General features: G+C 46.4%; 1 protein-coding gene across 1 annotated transcript in view; it reads left to right on the top strand.

Moving 5' to 3' along the window:
• The window catches only part of ARL13A (ADP ribosylation factor like GTPase 13A), a 30,694-nt gene extending 10,676 nt beyond the window's left edge, over positions 1 to 20,018 (top strand). Inside the window, exons 5-10 of the mRNA XM_060756369.2 lie at positions 1,171 to 1,276; positions 3,442 to 3,647; positions 5,608 to 5,701; positions 9,024 to 9,258; positions 15,442 to 15,540; positions 19,535 to 20,018. Coding sequence (XP_060612352.2) covers positions 1,171 to 1,276; positions 3,442 to 3,647; positions 5,608 to 5,701; positions 9,024 to 9,258; positions 15,442 to 15,540; positions 19,535 to 19,611 — 817 coding nt within the window. The 3' untranslated portion in view covers positions 19,612 to 20,018. The remainder of the gene's footprint in view (positions 1 to 1,170; positions 1,277 to 3,441; positions 3,648 to 5,607; positions 5,702 to 9,023; positions 9,259 to 15,441; positions 15,541 to 19,534) is intronic.
• Positions 20,019 to 20,520: the final 502 nt, after the last annotated feature.

The following is a 20,520-nucleotide window of genomic DNA, read 5'->3' on the forward strand; positions in this document are numbered from 1 at the left end:
TGTGAATGTTGTCGTGAGCAAGCTTGAATAGCATTGAGTACACACGAAGCTGCAAAGTCAATCAGTGAGGGCACCTGCATAGTCTGACAACCATCATGTAAGGCTACACAAAGAAGCCATGGAAATCCATAAACACATGAACAATTTCAACAAAAAGGAGGAAACCATGAAACTGAACAAAATCTGGTAACCAGTATATAAAAAAGAACAGAATTAAGACAGTAAATAAGGAACACTACACAAAAACAGAGAAACTCCAGACAGCAAACAATCAAATTGCCAGTTAATACATTGGGTGCCTTCAGGCAATATCAGCCAGGCTACCTATATGCAGATACCCTCACTGATTGAGTGAGAACACGGAAATGCTGGACCACTCTCACAACCACCATGTCAGACTACACAGAGAAGCCATTGAAATCCACAAGCATATGGAAAATTTCAACAGAAAGGAGGAAACCATGATAATGAAGAAAATCTGGCTACCAGTATTTAAAAAAAACTCTAAAGTCAGGACAATAAATAAAGAACAGTACTCAAACAACAGGGGATCTCCAAATAAGAAACAATCAGGGTGAACACCTCCCAACAAAGGATTCCCCTAGGCAGGAAGAAGCAATTCATTGAAGCTGCAAGGCCATTCAGTGCTAATTTAGGTGGCCAACTGCAACATTCACACTTGCCTCAAGCAAACAAGAGTTCTTTCTCCCACCCTGGACATTCCACCGATATACAAACTCCTCTTGCTTTGTTTCCAACAGACCTCACAACCTCTGAGGATTCCTGCCATAGATGTGAGCAAAACACCAGGAGAGAATGCTTCTGGAACATGGCCATATACACAGCAATCTAGTGATTCCAGCCATTAAAGTTTTGGGCAACACAAATTATTACCCCTTCTCACCCTGTCTGCCTACCTTTTCAAACATCTTTGCCTGATAGAGGGACTTGGAGATCATCAAAGGTGGCACATGGGTTTTGTGTCTTATTGACTGAATCAGAAACCAAAAGATATTGCCAGAACATAGTTTTCAGCATTCTTGTTAGAGCCAGTATGACTATCCTTGTTTTGCGTAGTTTGACATTGAGGATGACGACAGTGAGCATTCTTTCTCTTTGAGCATGAAGTTTGAGTGTGCTGTGTTCTCTTTTCTCCATGGACGGTCCAAGCCTGGCAAACAAACAGGACAAAGCGGATGCCCTCTTGCCCTGTGAGATCATCGAGTGCCTGTCTCTGGAGAAGCTGGCAAACGAAAACAAGTCGCTGTGTCGTATCGTAAGTGTGAAATGAGACTTTCTGTTGTGGGGTTGAGCTTTGAAGACTGTCCAGAAGCTTCAAATGGTCCAACGAACGGCAGCCAGATTGCTAACAGGAGCGGCACTCAGGGAGAGTACAACTCCTCTGTTACGCCAGCTCCACTGGCTGCCAGTTTGCTATCGGGCACAATTCAAAGTGCTGGCTTTAGCCTATAAAGCCCTAAACGGTTCTGGCCAACTTTCATGTCCGAACGCATCTCCCCTTATGAACCATCTAGGACCTTAAGATCATCTGAGGAGACCCTGCTCTCGTTACCGCCTTCGATTGGCGGAGACGAGAGACAAGGCCTTCTCAGTGGTGGCCCCTCAGCTGTGGAACGCCCTCCTATAGATATTAGATCAGCCACCTCCCTTTTAACATTCTGGAAAAAAGTCAAGATGTGGCTTTTTGAACAAGTGTTTGCAAATGCAGAGTAACTGACACAAGAAAATGGAACGACAAGACAATGAGTCCGGACAACGTTTTTAACAAGGAGATGCTATGAATTTATATTGTATTGATTTGTTTAGTTTTGTATTGATTTGTTTATGTTTTTAATTGTATTTATGACATCGTAAGCATTTAATTTTACCCTGTTAACCGCCTTGAGTCACCTACAAATACACTAAATAAATAAATTTTGGCAACACTAGAAATGCCTTTATATTTAGGCTGAATCAGTTGCATCAAGAAGCAGATGATGGTAGGCAGAAACAGCAGGTCCCTCGTTGTGGTTTGTTGATATAAAAAGAACTGCTTGTCTCTTTTGTAAAAAGCAAAATAGAACATGTTGCTACTCCCCAAAGCTTTCTGTGCAGCTTCAGTTTCAAGAATAACGTTTCTACTGAAATGAAGGAGCATTAGGAATTGTTAAGTTTATTCCAAATTCCTGGGAATTCCATTGTTGCTTTAGATACTCATTTTTGAAGTGCAGATGTCAATTGTGACCATCTTTATCACCGTACTCCTAAGACCTCCAAAAACACAAGCAGTTCATTTTTTATAACCATACATTCCAGTCTGCAGCTTTGTCAGATGTGAAAGCAATGAGACTTAGGCCCCATCTACTCTGCGATTATAACACAGATTGAACTAAATTATAAAGTCAGTGTAGACTGATATATCCAACACCTGGTGGCGCAGTGGGTTAAACTGCTGAGCTGCTGAACTTGCTGACCAAAAGGTTGGTGGTTGCTTTTAGCCCCTGCTTCTGCCAACCTAGCAGTTCGAAAACATGCAAATGTGAGTAGATCAATAAGTATCACTTCTGCAGGAAGATAACAGTGATCCATGCAGTCATGATGGCCACAAGACCTTGGAAGTGTCTATGGACAATGTCCAATGGAGATGAGCACCACCCCCCAGAGTTGGCCTTGGCTATTTATTATTTATTTCGGGTACTTTTACCCCGCCCTTCTCAACCCCCGAGGGGGACTCAGGGCGGCTTACAAAAGGCACGATTCGATGCCTATACAAAAATTACACATAGTGTACAAAACCATAGTTAAAACAATTATCACAGTTAAAACAATCAAAACAATCAATATACATCACATCATATAAAAACTATTCACATGCTCAGCGTTCGTCTTTCAGAGTTCCAAATTCCATTCCATTAGTCATTTCCTGGCCATTCTCAAAGTCCTTTCTTTATCTGCACGATTGTCCAAATGCCTGGTCCCAAATCCATGTTTTCAGTTTTTTCCTGAAGGAAAGGAGTGATGTCGCTGATCTAATTACCCCAGGGAGCGAATTCCACAGGTGCGGGGCCACCACCGAGAAGGCCCTGCTCCTCTTCCCCGCCAACCTCACTTGTGATAGAGGCGGGGTTGAGAGCAGGGCCTCCCCAGAAGATCTTAGACTCCGGGGTGGGACGTAGACTTAATGTCAGGGGAAATCTTTGCTTGTACCTTTACACTCATCATATAGTGCAGTTCAATCTGCATTATTATAATTTGTTGATCCTAATCTAACTATTAGATCAACAGCAGGAGTATGGTTGGGTGTTTGATGGATTATTCTTCAAGTCCTGACGTAAGCCTTCCCAACCTAAGACTCTCTCTTTCCTCAGAAGGAGATTCCACCTTCTTTCCCTTGGATAGTTCTATCTTTTCACACTTGTCTCTTTCTCCTTCTCCACTCAGGAGCCCTGCTCAGCGATCAAAAGGCTTCCCAAAATCCAGTGTTGGACCATTGTGCAAGGGCTTCACTGGCTCTTGCAAAACATTGCCTTGCACTATGGGGCCCTCTGTGGCCGCATCCAAGAAGACAATCCTCAGCAGCAAGCATCAGCGGAGCAGGAGGGGTCCCGGAAGACACACAGGACACGGAACAGGACACAAGAAGCCAGGTCCACCCTTCTTCTTCCTAGTAGACTATATGGACAATTGAAGCAGTAGAGCAGCCTAGGTTGTCTTTGGGTGGTCAGCATGTTGATAGGATTAGGAACATCTGCTTGGGTTTGAGGTGGAACTAAGCAGAGATGGAAGTGATCATTCCACAATGTTTTATCTTTCCATTGCAACTGCAATATGCCTTGCAATTTCTTCTGTTCAGTAGTTCAGCCAGTACTTACTCACTTAGACGATCCCTCGTTGTCCAAGTAGGATAGTCTTCCAAGATCAGTGTACTGGCGGTGGGTCCGTAGGTGAGTGTGGAGCCCTATTCTTGACCCGCATGTTCTCCCACAGTGAGGGCATTGGTTTCCAGGTGGAAGGAGGTCCCAGTCAAGGTTGGCTTGGCGCGCTTCCCTCTTGGCACATTTCTCTCTTTTGTCCTCCATTCATGCCTCTTCAAATTCTACAGCACTGCTGGTCACAGCTGACTTCCAGCTGGAGCGCTCAAGGGCCAGGGCCTCCCAATTCTTGGTGTTTATGCCAGAGTTTTTAAGGTTGGCTTTGAGCCCATCTTTCAATCTCTTTTCCTGTCCACCAACATTCTGTTTTCCGTTCTTGAGATCGGAATAGAGCAACTGCTTTGGGAGACGGTGGTCGGGCATCCAGACAACATGGCTAGTCCAGCGGAGTTGATGGCGGAGGACTATCGCTTCAATGCTGGTGGTCTTTGCTTCTTCCATCATGCTGACATTTGTCCGCTTGTCTTCCTAAGAGATTTGCAGGCTTTTTCGGAGGCAGCGCTGATGGAATTGTTCCAGAAGTTGTGTGTGATATCTGTAGACAGTCCACGTTTTGCAGATGTATAGCAGGGTTGGGAGGACAATAGCTTTATAAACCTTGGTCTTCCTACTCTGTGCTTCATTCGGGGAAAAGCTGCACTCGCAGAGCTCAGGTGGTGTTGTTTTTCAGTGTCAATGTTGCTAGTAAGGCTGCAGTGATATGGATTCAATTCTTGATTTGTAGATTTGGTAAGGCATAGTAGATCATTGCCTTGGGAGCTGTGGGAAATCCATAGTCAAGTCCTTCTTGGAACTGGATCTGCCTTATAATGCAGTTTCAGATTGTGTGTTAACTCTACACCAGGCATGGGCAAACTTTGGCCCTCCAGGTGTTTTGGATTTCAACTTCCACAATTCCTAACAGCTGGTATAATTCAGATCAATGCAGGCAATCCATATTCTGAAACAAGATTATAGGGCAGTGTAGATCCAGCCTGAGTCAGGTTCCCTTTCGTCCAGCCTCACCTACTCAGAGGGTTGTTATAAAAACAGACTTGGAGGAGACAAGCCTGGAAGAACAATGGCGTGCAAGTGTAATAAATCAATTTAAATAAATACAGTTACGTTGGATTTAGAGCCCTTCCACACAGCCATATAACCCAGAATATCAAGGCAGAAAATCAACAATATCTGCTTTGAACTGGGTTATCGGAGTCCACACTGGCGTATAATCCAGTTCAACGTGTATTTTATACAGCTGTGTCAAAGGGGCCTTCCTATCAGGCCCTATATCCCAGGTGTTCTGCTTTAAACTGGATTATATGAGTCCTCACTGCCAGATAATCTGGGATAAACAGAAAACCTGGGATCAGATCCTGGGATATAGGACCTGTTTGGAAGAGCCCTAGGTCACACTGTTGTGAAACAAATTATCCCCATTTTCCAGAATGATATAAAATAACTGCTTATTGTTTAATCTGTTAACACGGCTGGATTTACAGACCAAATTCTTCATTGTTGACATCTATCATTCTATTTGATAGGTTTCTTTTCATCACTCCCCAGGCAGTTTGTAGGATAGCAAAGTTGTCCTTCCTGCCATTGTTCAATTATTAAATTTTGCAAGAATATCTAGTATTTTTGGCATATTTGCATTTCTGGATCAATCTCTCTCTCTCTCTCTTTCCCTATCCAGGGAGTCACGTCCCAGAAAAGAGAGCAAACAGGAAGGAAATCCCAAGGCGCTGGAAGACAAATCCACAGAACCGATGCCGGATGTGTGTTCACAGGTAACCAGCGATGCTCATATAATATATACACATTTGCAGAAAGTATGGTCACATTTTAGAAATGTGCTGTTTCATTCAGTGGAGTATTTCCTCCACAATGGGGCAGTGTCTTCCCGAAAACTAGCATAAAAAGGCCTCAGAGTTTAGCTCCGGGCTCTTTCATCCATCAATTGCTGCCACCTCCCAATATCTTCCACCTGAGGCAAGTGCTTCTTTTTGCCCAATGGCAGAACTGCCCTCTACACAACCCTTGGAAGCATGAGAAATTCAGAGCATTAACTGGGTTGCTGTGAGTTTTGTGGGCTGTTTGACCATGTTCTAGAAGCATTCTCTCCTGATGTTTCACCCACATCTATGGCAGGCATCCTCAGAGGTTGTGAGGTCTGTTGGAAACTAGGCAAGTGAGGTTTATATATCTGTGGAATGTCCAGGGTGGGAGAAAGAACTCTTGTCTATTGGAGGCAAGTGTGAATGTTGCAGCTAACACCTCCCAACAAAGGATTCCCCCCAGGCAGGAATCAACCAGGCCTTGAAGCTGCAAGGATTTGCAATGCTAATCAAGGTGATTAATTGCAATATTCACACTTTCCTCCAACAGACAAAAGTTCTTTCTCCCACCTTTGACATTATTGCACAGGTATATAATCCCCACTTGGCTAGTTTCCAACACAACTCACAACCTCTGTGGATGCCTGCCATAGATGTGGGTGAAACGTCAGGAGAGAATGCTTCTGGAACATGGAAATACAGCCCGGAAGGATTCTCCACAGGCAGGAATCCCAACAAAAGATTCCCCGAGGCAGGAAACAGCCAGGCTATGAAGCTGCAAGGCCATTCAGTGCTAATCAAGGTGGCAAAGTGCAACATTCACACTTGCCTCAAACAGACAATGTCCAGGGCAGGAGACAAATCTTGCCAATCGAAAGGTTGACAGTTCGAAGCCCGTGTCAGGGTGAGCGTACGATCTTTTGGCCCAGCTTCTGCCCACTTAGGAGATCTAAAACAGAAAGGTGAGTAGAGAAATAGGTATCGCTTTAGCAGGGAGGTATTTAAAAGGCACCCATAAGGAAATACCAGAAATGCTGGTGATTCCATCAAAGGAGGAACTTTGCAAACAGGGCTCTTCAGCATGGAAGATGGAGCGACAGCACCCCCTGTGGCCAGAATAGAGCACAACCTCCAAGATGCCGAAGATGGGAAAGCCTATATACTGTTGTCTGTCTTGTCAGTATAATGACATTGAATGTTTGCTGCATATGTATGTTCTGTGATCCGCTCTGAGTCCCCTTCGGGGTGAGAAAAGCAGAATATAAATACTGTAAATAAACAAACAAATGAACCAAAAGTTTGCAAAGGGCTCCAGACCAAACTGGTACGAATGAAAGGCTCTATGGGGAGGAAAAAACATGGAGATGTTTAGGGAAGCGTTGCAAGTTGAGCAGTAAAAATAATTTCCGATCAAATCTTTTAGTTGCTTTGAATATCAGATTTGATTACATCAACAATGCAATCTTATACATCTATGCACGTAAGCAAACTCCTTGGAGTTTAGTAGCACCGAATTAAGTGCATATAGGATTACAGCCTAAGTGTACTTGATTGCTTTTCCTCTTCCTTTCCTACTCAAATATTTTAGTTCAATCGCCTGATATATATTCGTATAACCCATAAAATTAAAATAGATCACTTTTAAAAAAGATATTAAATACGATCTCTATCGATTTAAGATGGTGAACAGTTTGGGTACATTTTCGAATTCAGCAGTTTCTGGGAAATCAACACAACTTCAGGTAATCTGCCAATTTGACCCCATATCTATTTTGAGTAGTAAGGATATCAATTGTCAGATTCCATCCTGGCTTTGCTGCCATCCGCATACACACTATACACATATATGTACACACGAAACACATATACACAGACTGGGCCACAGCAATGCATGGCAGGGGACGGCTAGTTTATAATGTTAGCCTTCCACAACATCTCTTGAGTTGATAATCTAACAGCCCTAGCAAATACAGCTGAGGTTTACACTCAGATTTAACTGTGGGCATGTTGAGGCTGGTGTTTGAGGAGCAGACAGGGGAACATTTTGGCTGCAAATTTATTTATCGTGTCAGTATCAACCAGACAATTGTATTACATTTTAAACAATTTTTTAACAAACAGACAAAACACAAAGTTTGCAAGCTTGGTAGTTGATTAAATGTCCTTTGACCAATAGCTGGCCACTTGAGGTGTCTCTGGTGTTGCCACAAGAAGGTCCTCCATGGTGCATGTAGCAGGGCTCAGGTTGCATTGCAGCAGGGGGTCAGTGGTTTGCTCTTCTCCACACTCGCATGTTGTGGATTCCACGTTGTAGCCCCATTTCTTAAGGTTGGCTCTAAATCTCGTGGTGCCAGAGCGCAGTCTGTTCAGCGCCTTCCAAGTCACCCAGTCTTCTGTGTGCTCAGGGGGGGGTATCAGCCATTGATTGAGGTTCTGGGTTTGAGCCTGCCACTTTTGGACTCTCGCTTGCTGAGGTGTTTCAGCGAGTGTCTCTGTAGATCTTAGAAAACTATTTCTTGATTTAAGTCCTTGACGTGCTTGCTGATACCCAAACAGGGGATGAGCTGGAGATGTCACTGCCTTGGTCCTTTCGTTATTGGCTACTGCTTCCCGGTGGATGTCAGGTGGTGCAATACCGGCTAAACAGTGTAATTTCTCCAGTGGTGTAGGGCGCAGACACCCTGTGATAATGCGGCATGTCTCATTAAGAGCCACAACCACTGTTTTAGCATGGTGAGATGTGTTCCACATTGGGCATGCACACTCAGCAGCAGAGTAGCATACTGCAAGGGCAGATGTCTTCACTGTGTCTGGTTGTGATCCCCAGGTTGTGCCAGTCAGCCTTCGTATGATATTGTTTCTAGCACCCACTTTTTGCTTCATGTTCAGGCAGTGCCTCTTGTAGGTCAGAGCACGGTCCAGAGTGACTCCTCCCAGGTATTTGGGTGCGCTGCAATGCTCCAGTGGGATTCCTTCCCAGGTGATCCTCAGAGCTCGGGATGCTTGTCTGTTCTTGAGATGAAAAGCATATGTCTGCGTTTTAGATAGATTAGGGATCAGCTGGTTTTCCCTGTAATAGGCAGTAAGAGCACTGTCCTAGAGCTTCGGAGAGCTTCTGTTCAACCATCTCAAAGCTCCTTGTTTGAGCAGTAATGGCACGATCAACAGCATAGATGAAGCTCTCTGTCCTTTCTGGCAGTGGCTGTGGCAGTGGCTGCAAATGCCCAAACTGAATACAATCATAGAGAGAGTTTTTATCCATGTGTCTCTTTAGGGGGCTGCACAAAAGGAGGAAAGAGCAACGGCCTCCAGGAAGCGGAAAGGGAGAGTCAAGCAGAAGGTGAAGAAGAAGAGCTCCTTGCAGTCGGAGAGCACCATTGTGGCTGAAGACGAAGGGGGCAAAGCGGCCGCAGGGAAGAGCGGCACAGGAGCCACCCCTGGCCTCCTCCACAGCAACAAGGTGGCCCAAGGGAAGCCCAGGGCTCTGGAAACACCTCCACCCCCAGCAGGTGAACACACACCTCTTACAACAATAGCAATATACAAACACTAGGTTCTTGTGGGTTTTTTCGGGCTATAGAGCCATGTTCTAGAGGCATTTCTCCTGACGTTTCGCCTGCATCTATGGCAAGCTTCCTCAGAGGTTGTGAGGTCTGTTGGAAGTAGGAAAAATGGGTTTATATATTCCTACTTCCAACAGACCTCACAACCTCTGAGGATGCTTGCCATAGATGCAGGCGAAACGTCAGGAGAAATGCCTCTAGAACATGGCTCTATAGCCCGAAAAAACCCACAAGAACCTAGTGATTCCAGCCATGAAAGCCTTCGACAATACAATATACAAACATTCCAGAGTTACAAACATCCAACTTACAAATGATTCACAGTTCAGAACACAATGGAAGAGACTTAAAATGCCAAAAAAACCATACATTATAATGCATGCACATAACCACATAAATAACCAGATACACAAATATATACACACATATACACAGACTGGGCCACAGCAACACGTGGCAGGGGACAGCTAATATATATATATAAGCGCCATCCCCTGCCATGCGTTGCTGTGGCCCAGTCTGTGTATATGTGTTTTATGTGTGTATATATGTGTGTGTTTGTATATATGTGGTTTTGTGAATGCACTGCAATGTATTTTTCATTTTTTTTTTGGCTTTTTAAGTCTTTTCTGCTGTATTTTTCAGTGTTTTTACGAATGATGCTTACTTGTTGGCCTGATAGGTGTATTGTGTCCAAATTTGGTGTCAATTTGCCCAGTGATCAATGATTTATTATTACGGTCTATGACCAACACAACATAGGTACCCATGGAAAGGGAATCACAGTCCCCAAATATGTCAGATATAAAAGATTAAAAACATGTTATAAAAAGACAGATTAAAAGACAGGTTGAGCTTACAGTTTAAAGAGCAGGTATGGGTCTAAGAGGGGGGGGGGGTGGCTAAGAGGAGATATCAAACCACTGGGAGCTTCTGAAGTGGGAATGAGAGGGGAACATTTGCCCAATGGTTTTTGAGTTATGTTAATCCCACAAACAAACATTACATTTTTATTTATATAGATACTAGCTGTGCCCTGCCACGCGTTGCTGTGGCCTATAGTAAAACTTTTCAAAGTAGAGGTAGGTATCTGGAGTGTTATGAAAGAGAGGTACCTACCTATTCCTTCCCCCTTTTTCTCCCCCTTTCTCTCCTTTCTTCCTTCTCTACCTCTTTCTTTCTTTTTTTCCTTCTTTCGCTCCTTGGTTTCATCCTTCTCTCTTTCCTTCATTCCCTCCCCCTTTCTTCCTTTGCCTCCTTTCTTCCCTCCATGTTTCCTTCCTTCTTTCACTTTTTATTTTCTTTTCTCCTTCCTTCTTTACCTCTTTCCTGCCTTTCCTTCCTTTTATTTTTCTTTCCTTTCTACTTTCTCTTTTTCCTTCCTTCGATACCTCTTTCTTTCCTGCCTTCCCTCCTTCCTTTCTTCCTTCCCAATGCTTACTCAACCCTTCTCGTGCTTTCTGTTGGGTCATGGGAGTCCTGTGTGCCACGTTTGGTTTTTTTCCATCGTTGCTGGAATTCAGAATGCTTTGATTACAGGTAAACTATAAATCCCAGCAGCTACAACGGAGGGGGGTGGGTGGAGGAGGAGTGCAGGGGCGGGGCGTCGGTGGGTGTGGGCGGGGCTTGGGCGGAGGGGGTGGGAGGAGGAGTGCAGGGGCGGGGCGTCGGTGGGTGTGGGCGGGGCTTGGGCGGAGGGGGTGGGAGGAGGAGTGCAGGGGCGGGGCGTCGGTGGGTGTGGGCGGGGCTTGGGCGGAGGGGGTGGGAGGAGGAGTGCAGGGGCGGGGCGTCAGTGGGTGTGGGCGGGGCTTGGGCGGAGGGGGTGGGAGGAGGAGTGCAGGGGCGGGGCGTCGGTGGGTGTGGGCGGGGCTTGGGCGGAGGGGGTGGGAGGAGGAGTGCAGGGGCGGGGCGTCGGTGGGTGTGGGCGGGGCTTGGGCGGAGGGGGTGGGAGGAGGAGTGCAGGGGCGGGGCGTCGGTGGGTGTGGGCGGGGCTTGGGCGGAGGGGGTGGGAGGAGGAGTGCAGGGGCGGGGCGTCGGTGGGTGTGGGCGGGGCTTGGGCGGAGGGGGTGGGAGGAGGAGTGCAGGGGCGGGGCGTCGGTGGGTGTGGGCGGGGCTTGGGCGGAGGGGGTGGGAGGAGGAGTGCAGGGGCGGGGCGTCGGTGGGTGTGGGCGGGGCTTGGGCGGAGGGGGTGGGAGGAGGAGTGCAGGGGCGGGGCGTCGGTGGGTGTGGGCGGGGCTTGGGCGGAGGGGGTGGGAGGAGGAGTGCAGGGGCGGGGCGTCGGTGGGTGTGGGCGGGGCTTGGGCGGAGGGGGTGGGAGGAGGAGTGCAGGGGCGGGGCGTCGGTGGGTGTGGGCGGGGCTTGGGCGGAGGTGGTGGGAGGAGGAGGAGTGCAGGGGCCGGGCGTCGGTGGGTGTGGGCGGGGCTTGGGCGGAGGGGGGTGGGAGGAGGAGGAGTGCAGGGGCGGGGCGTCGGTGGGTGTGGGCGGGGCTTGGGTGGAGGGGGGTGGGAGGAGGAGGAGTGCAGGGGCGGGGCGTCGGTGGGTGTGGGCGGGGCTTGGGCGGAGGGGGGTGGGAGGAGGAGGAGTGCAGGGGCGGGGCGTCGGTGGGTGTGGGCAGGGCTTGGGCGGAGGGGGGGTGGGAGGAGGAGGAGTGCAGGGGCGGGGCATCGGTGGGTGTGGGCGGGGCTTCGGCGGAGGGGGGTGGGAGGAGGAGGAGTGCAGGGGCGGGGCGTCGGTGGGTGTGGGTGGGGCTTCGGCAGAGTGGGGTGGGAGGAGGAGGAGTGCAGGCAGCATGGGCAGGGTAAGATGAAGGAGGGGGCGGAGAGATGGTTTCGACAGGGCAGGAAGCGGCGTGGCGGGGCTTGGACTGGGGGAAGAGGGTGGCAGGGTTAGAAAGGGGCGAGGCTTGGCAGCGGCGTGGGTGGGCTTAGCAGGGGGAGGGGGGAAGTTGCGTGGTGCATGTGTGGGCGAGAAGGGGGCGGGGCGAAGTTGGATGTCGGTGAACTACAACTCCCATACTCAAGGTCACGGAGGGAAGGGGTGGGGCGAAGGGAGGGGGCGGGTCTTTCCGGAGGGGGTGGAAGGAGGAAGGAGTGAGTCAGGGAGGGAAGGGGTGGGGCGAACGGAGGGGCGTGTCTTCAAAGTCTCCCCCTCCCTTCACCCCACCCCTTCCCTCTGTGACTCATTCCTTCCCTCCTCCCTCCCTCTCTGGTTACACGCCCCCTCCCTTCGCTCCACCCCCTCCTTCATCTTACCCCTCCCACGCTGCCTCCAAGCGCCGCTGCCTCGCCGCGCCGCATCCCCACCGGCGTGTCTTTCCGGAGGGGGAGGGAGGGAGGGAGGAGGGAAGGAGTGAGTCAGGGAGGGAAGGGGTGGGGCGAAGGGAGGAGGCGTGTCTTTCCGGTGGGGATGCGGCGCGGCGAGGCTTGGAGGCAGCGTGGGAGGGGTAAGATGAAGGAGGGGGTGGAGGGAAGGGGGCGGGGGGAAGTTGCGTTGTTTGTGTGTGTGTGGGCGGCGACATGTTCGTGCTGGGCGGGGCGAGGGAAGTGCTGAGGGCGCATTGGCCGTTCGGCCATGTGTGCGCGCGAGCTGGAGACTTTGCTCCAGTGCGCATGCTCAGTTGTTTTGCCATTTTGTGAGTGTGTTGTTGTGTTGTTTGTAATTGTGAGTGGATTAGTTTGTACCGAGTGGGTTGTCCTAGGGCCATGGCAATTTTGGTGCAGTTTCGTTGGGGGGGTTTAGAGTTTACCTGTCCGGTATAACCAACCTAACAGATTTATATATATAGATGAGCTTTGCATAGCATAGGGGAGAGTCAACACCCTCTTGGGTTTCCTTTGCTGCCTGTACCCCTGTTTAGAAGATTCCACCTCACATTCTGTCCCTGTGATCACGGGATTTTGGAAAATGTGGTTTGTTGTGGAAACAAGGCTTGGAGAGAAAGGTTCAGTGAAGACCCCTTTTCCCTATGGCAATAACTCTTCCAGGAATGGATTTCCCTTCCAAGAGGTAGTGTTCTCTTACTACCTACTAGCTGGGTGTGATCTTGGACTCAGTCTGGGTGTGATCTTGGACTCATCGCTGAGCCTGGAACCCCAAGTTTCAGCGGTGACCAGGGGAGCATTTGCACAGTTAAAACTTGTGCGCCAGCTGCACCCGTACCTTGGGAAGTCTGACTTGGCCACGATAGTCCACGCTCTGCTTACATCCCGTTTAGACTACTGCAACACTCTCTATGTGGGGTTGCCCCTGAAGACTGCTCGGAAGCTTCAAATGGTCCAATGATCGGCAGCCAGGATGCTAACAGGAGTGGCACTCAGGGAGCATACAACTCCTCTGCTGCGCCAGCTCCACTGGCTGCCAATTTGCTACCGGGCACAATTCAAAGTGCTGGCTTTAGCCTTTAAAGCCCTAAATGGTTCTGGCCCGACCTATCTGTTCGAACGCATCTCCTCCTATGAACCAGTTAGGACGTTAAGATCGTCTGCTCTCGGTCCCGCCGGCTTCACAAGCACGCCTGGTGGGGACGAGAGACAGGGCCTTCTCAGTAGTGGCCCTCCGGCTGTGGAACCCCCTTCCTACAGACATCAGATCGGCCCCCTCCTTATTGGCATTCCGGAAGAGAGTGAAGACCTGGCTCTTCAAACAGGCGTTTAACTAAACAGTGCAATTGATTGATTACTGGAATATGGATTAAATGGACAACGAGATCGGATGCTGATTCTATTAATGAGACGTGATGGATTGTTGTTTTGCTGTATTGTTGTATTGCTGTATTGTATTGAAGTTTTTGATGCTAATTAATTGATATTACTGTTTTAAATGACTAATGATTTTTGTACCGTGTGGCTGATACTGGTTGTTAACCGCTCTGAGTCGCCTGATGGCTGAGAAAAGCGGTATACAAGTGAAGTAAATAAATGACTTAGATGAAGGGCTAGAAGGCATGATCATCAAGTTTGCAGACGACACCAAATTGGGAGGGATAGCCAATAGTCCAGAGGACAGGAGCAGGATTCAAAACGATCTTGACAGATTAGAGAGATGGGCCAAAACTAACAAAATGAAGTTCAACAGTGACAAATGCAAGATACTCCACTTTGGCAGAAAAAATGAAATGCAAAGATACAGAATGGGGGACAATGCCTGGCTCGAGAGCAGTACGTGTGAAAAAGATCTTGGAGTCCTCGTGGACAACAAGTTAAACATGAGCCAACAATGTGATATGGCAGCAAAAAAAGCCAATGGGATTTTGGCCTGCATCAATAGGAGCATAGTGTCTAGATCTAAGGAAGTAATGCTACCCCTCTATTCTGCTTTGGTTAGACCACATCTGGAATATTGTGTCCAATTCTGGGCACCACAATTCAAGAGAGATATTGACAAGCTGGAATGTGTCCAGAGGAGGGCGACTAAAATGATCAAGGGTCTGGAGAACAAGCCCTATGAGGAGCGGCTTGGGGAGCTGGGCATGTTTAGCCTGAAGAAGAGAAGGCTGAGAGGAGATATGATAGCCATGTATAAATATGTGAGAGGAAGCCACAGGGAGGAGGGAGCAAGCTTGTTTTCTGCTTCCTTGGAGACTAGGACGCGGAACAATGGCTTCAAACTACAAGAGAGGAGATTCCATCTGAACATTAGGAAGAACTTCCTGACTGTGAGAGCTGTTCAGCAGTGGAACTCTCTGCCCCGGAGTGTGGTGGAGGCTCCTTCTTTGGAAGCTTTTAAGCAGAGGCTGGATGGCCATCTGTCAGGGGTGATTTGAATGCAATATTCCTGCTTCTTGGCAGGGGGTTGGACTGGATGGCCCATGAGATCTCTTCCAACTCTTTGATTCTATGATTCTATGAAATAAATAAATAAATAAATACTAGCTGTCCCCTGCCACACATTTCTGTTGTCCTATACACTCTCCTTTCATTCTTAGATGTATTTACATTGTTTATGTTACCATTTATTGTGGATTTTCCTTAATTGTGTGTCCATACTGGATAGAGAAGGTCAAGGATTGCAATGCCAATCAGTTTGTGTAGAATGAGAATGTCAAATGGATTTTTAAACAAACACATTCAATTGGCCAAAGCAGGGGGAAAAAAATCACAACACTTGTTTGTTTGTTTTTTCCCCACTCAGGACAACGGACAAAGAGGAAAAACAAAATTCTGAAAAATAAAATCAAAAGTGAAGAAACATTGCCATCTCAGCCAAGTGAGAACACAACAAGTACTTTTGGTGCGTATTTGTCAAAATGGAAAAGGATTTGGTAGGAAGACTTGCATCATACTTGATTACATTTTTAAAAGTGTCTTTTCTCATTCAGTTCATTCTTGGAACATGAAAAACAAGGGGTTTTTTAACTTTTATTTGTTCAAACAGTAAGCGAAGGATTGCTTCCGTTGGGTTGCTGTGAGTTTTCTGAGCTGTATGGCCATGTTCCAGAAGCATTCTCCCCTGACGTTTCACCCACATCTATGGCAGGCATCCTCAGAGGTTGTGATGTCTGTTGGAAATGAGGCAAGTGGGGTTTATATATCTCTGGAATGTCCAGGATGAGAAAAAGAACTCTTGACTGTTGGAGGCAAGTGTGAATGTGACAGTTAATCATCTTGATTAGCATTGAATAGCCTTGCAATTTCAAGGTCTGGCTGTTTCCTGCCTGAGGGAATCCTTTGTTGGGAGGTGTTAGCTGGCCCTGATTGTTTCCTGTCTGGATTTCCCCTGTTTTCTGAGTGTTTTTCTTTATTTACTGTCCTGATTTTAGAATTTTTTAAATACTAGTAGCCAGCTTGTGTTCATTTGCATGGTTTCCTCCTTTCTTTTGAAATTGTCCACATGCCTGTAGATTTCAGTGGCTTCTCTGTGTATTCTGGTATGGTGATTGTTAGAGTGGTCCAGCATTTCTGCATTCTCAAATAATATTTCGTATCCTGGTTAGTTCAAAAAGTGCTCTGCTATGGCTGACTTCTCTGGTTGGGGCCAGCTAACACCTCCCAACAAAGGATTCCCCCAGGAAACTGCAAGGCCATTCAATGCTAATCAAGGTGGCCAATTGCGACATTCACACTTGCCTCAAGCAAACAAGAGTTCTTTCTCCCACCCTGGACATTCCACAGATATATAAACTCCACTTGCTGAGTTCCCACAGACCTCACAACCTCTGAGAATGCCGCCATAGATGTAGGCAAAACATCAGGAGAGAATGCTTCTGGAACATTGCTAGACAGCCCAGAAACCTCAAAGCAACCTAGTGATTCCAGACACGAAAGCCTTCGACAACACATTGCTTCCACTGTTTATGAGAAAGATTGATACTTTGGATATTAGTTGTGGCAAGATTCTTGTGTTTACATGAGCTGCGTGAATCTATTTTTCCAATCTCTTCCTGTACGTTGGTTACATCTGCTTTATGTATTTTACTGCATTGGAGGAAAGCCAGTGCATAAATTTTGTATACCATTTAAATATATAACTTAATTGCCAAATTAATGTCACACTTATTAAGAAATATTGATGTTTTCCTTTGTACTTCCAAGAGTTTAATGACAGGATGATGATATTGCTCTCCAGTAAAAACCTCCAAAATGATTAAGAGTTGTTTTCTACCTCCAGTATCAATAAATGTATTAAAGCCTGAATTTCCCTGGATTATAACCACTTTGGCAGATGCATGGAACGTGATCCAGACTTTGCAGTATATATATGGTTTGGGATTAATGTATTCTCTGAGCCAGAGGAAAATTAAACGTGAAATGTATAATAATTTAGTATTATAAGAGAGCCTCATCCCAATTCAAAACCCTAGTGACAGACTTTCTAATAAATGTTAATTCTGCAGTCTCTTGCTTTCAACCTAGGCTTCTCAAGCTCCTTGCTTCCCAATGTATCAGTGACATAATGTGTGTGTGTGTGTGTGTATCTATATAAATAAAAATGTAATGTTAGTTTGTGGGATTAACATAACTCAAAAACCACTGGACGATTTGACACCAAATTTGGACACAAGACACCTAACAACCCAATGTATGTCCTTCACTCAAAAAAAGTTTTTGTCATTTGGGAGTTGTAGTTGCTGGGATTTATAGTTCACCTACAATCAAGGAGCATTCTGAACACCACCAACGATGGAATTGAAGCAAACTTGGCACACCGTTCTCCCATGACCAAGAGAAAATACTGGAAGGGTTTGGTGGGCAGTGTCCTTTGGTTTTGGAGTTGTAGTTCACCTACATCCAGAGAGCACTGTTGACTCAAGCAATGTTGGATCTGGACCAAACTCTACACGCATAGTCAATATGCCCAAATGTGAACACTGGTGAAGTTTGGGGAAAATAGAATCTTGACATTCAGGAGTTGTGGTTGCTGGGGTTTGTAGTTCACCTGCAATCACAGAGCATTCCGAACCCCACCAACGATAGAATTGGGCCAAACCTCCCACGCAGAACCCCCATGACCACAGCAACACGTGGCAGAGGACGGCTAGTGTGTGTGTGTGTGTATGTGTATTCCAGATGTGTGGGAGGGGAAGTGAGGGTTTCGACCCTGCATTTCTCTCAGGTGATCCTGGAATCAATTCGGGGAAAGTCATTCCTAGCATTCTGGAAGAATTTGGTCCAATATACTGGGAAATATGACTGTTCAAAGTGTTGAAAAGGACATACAGCCAGAGGAAAAGAAATGTTTACTCTATAGGATATGAACAGCCAGATTAATAAACGCCAAGCACTAGGAGATGCCACTGATATTGAAAGTGAGAACTAGCTTGTCAAATTGTGAGACAGAGCTGCTCTCGGATAACAAAGCAAAAGCAGGGTGGTTTCAATTTTAAAAAAACCCAAACTACAAAATCTGGTTTTATTTATTGTGCCGCAAGTGAATTGATATTATAGTTATAATGTATAGAAACACCACAAACAAAGTTAAAAACTTGGCATTTTACTAAATTTCCTTTGACCAGAAGCTGGCCACTTGGATTGCCTCTGGTGTCACTGTAATAGGATCCTCTATTGTGCAAGGCTCAGGTTGCATTGTAGTAAGTGGTCTGTGGTTTGCTCTTCTCCACACTCGCATGTCATGGATTCCACTTTGTGGCCCCATTTCTTGAGGTTGGCTCTGCACCTTGTGGTGCCAGAGCGCAGTCTGTTCAGCACCTTCCAGGTCATCCAGTCTTCTGTGTGCCCAGGAGGGAGTTTCTCATCTGGTATCAGCCACTGATTATGGTTCCAAGTTTTAGCCTGCCACTTTTGGGCTCTCATTTGCTGAGGTGTTCCTATATCTCTGTAAATCTTAGGAAGCTATTTCTTGATTTAAGGCACAGATGTGCTGGCTGATATTTGAATAGAGGATGAGCCGAAGATTTCAATGCCTTGGTCCTTTCATTGTTGGCTACTACTTTCCGACAGATGTCAGGTGGTGCAGTATAATTGTTCCAGCGGTGTAGGGCATAGACATCCTGTGATAATGTGGCATGTCTCATTAAGAGCCACATCCACTGTTTTAACATGGTAATATGTGTTCCACACTGGGTATGCGTACTCAGCAGCAAAGTAGCAAAGCGCAAGGGCAGATGTCTTCACTGTATCTGGTTGTGATCCCCAGGTTATGCCAGTCAGCTTTGGTACGATCTTATTTCTAGCACCCACTTTTTGTTTGATAGTCAAGCAGTGCTTCTCATAAGTCAGGGCACAGTCCAGTGTAACTCCCAGGTATTTTAGTGTGCTGCAATGCTCCCGTGGGATTCCTTCCCAGGTAATCTTCACAGCTCGAGATACTTATCTGTTCTTAAGATGAAAAGCACACATCTGCATTTTAGACTGATTAGAAATCAGCTGGTTTTCCCTGTAATAGGCAGTAAGAGCACCTAAAGCTTCAGAAAATCTGGTGAGAAAAGCATACTGCTACTTCATAGGCAGAAAATCCCTTTTCATTTGAAACCAGGATGCACCCAGCATTTTCTACAGCCTGCGCTTTCCAAATATGTTTGACCACAATTTCGGATAGGTCCCCATAACATGGTCAGGATCCTTTTCTGGAAGGGGATGCTGGAAGTTGTATTCCAACACACTAGAAGACACTGTTGCAGATGTTGTCTTTTGTGTGGTGTTTATCAATGTTTTTCTTAAATAAACAATACTTTTTTTAAAAAATGAAGAGTGTGTTTATAAAAAGAGAAAGGAGAAAAACCCATACCTGGTTGCTTCAACCCTCTCTCTTTGTCTCTCTTCCCCAGATTTGTATCGGAGAGCCATGATGGCCCTGAAAATGCAAAAAGGGACTCCGAAGGCCCCCTCCATAGCCAGTTCCTGATCTAGTTATCCCCTTAAAGGCAGGGAATTGGAAATAGAATGAGTGGAGGAAAAAGAGACCCTGTGTCATTGGGTTTGAGTCCTGGTTCCACCATATTGCAGTATGACTTCCATGAGGGAGGTGTTGGCATCAGCCTTAAAGGCTCTTTTTCTACTTGAAAATGTCTCGAAAGGTGGCTCTGAGCAGATTTGCTATTCTGGAAGAAGAATCTGGCATTGTCTTCAAGAACGTCTAAAAGATCTCCGTTGGGAATAGAAGAAGAAGAGCCATGTTCAAAAGGACAACTGTGGGACTTCCGTGAAACTCAAATTGTGTTCTCCTGGAAAGTCACCCAAGTCTTAGCCATTGTGCAATTTCCAGAAGCAGTGTTTATTTACATGTTAAATTGTACACTTACTGTATCTAAATATTTGGTACTGTTCTATTATCTGGATGGAGGCCATTAGGGGGTGCTAGAGAGAAGGATAGTCCATTTTATGGGGGTGGTGGGTGGGTTGAAGGAGTCAATCCACCCCCCCACCCCCATCTTCCTATTATTCCCCCCACCCATGTCCCCGTTGTTGCACCCCAGGGTTGGAAACACCTTTTACCGCAGCGCCATACAAGAGTCTTGAGTATAAGCAAACAGTTTATTGTAAGAACACAAAAAATATAAAAAAGCAGGAATAAAGAAAAAGAGGTATAATAAAAAAAAAGGTTTCTCAATAGGTGATCACCAAACAGGTATCCAAAGACCAGGAATATCCAAAAATCGCATAAATCCATAAGCATAAATCCATAAGCAAAAGGTATACTTAGTAAAACTTGAGGAGGAATATAAAAACAAGGACATAGAACCCTTCCTGAATACCAAAATCCAAAACCGATACAGCCTGAAATCACAGATACAGCATATGTCCACAATCAAGA

The sequence above is a fragment of the Anolis sagrei genome, chromosome 10, assembly GCF_037176765.1.
Source record: "Anolis sagrei isolate rAnoSag1 chromosome 10, rAnoSag1.mat, whole genome shotgun sequence".
In the NCBI taxonomy this organism is placed as follows: domain Eukaryota; kingdom Metazoa; phylum Chordata; class Lepidosauria; order Squamata; family Dactyloidae; genus Anolis; species Anolis sagrei.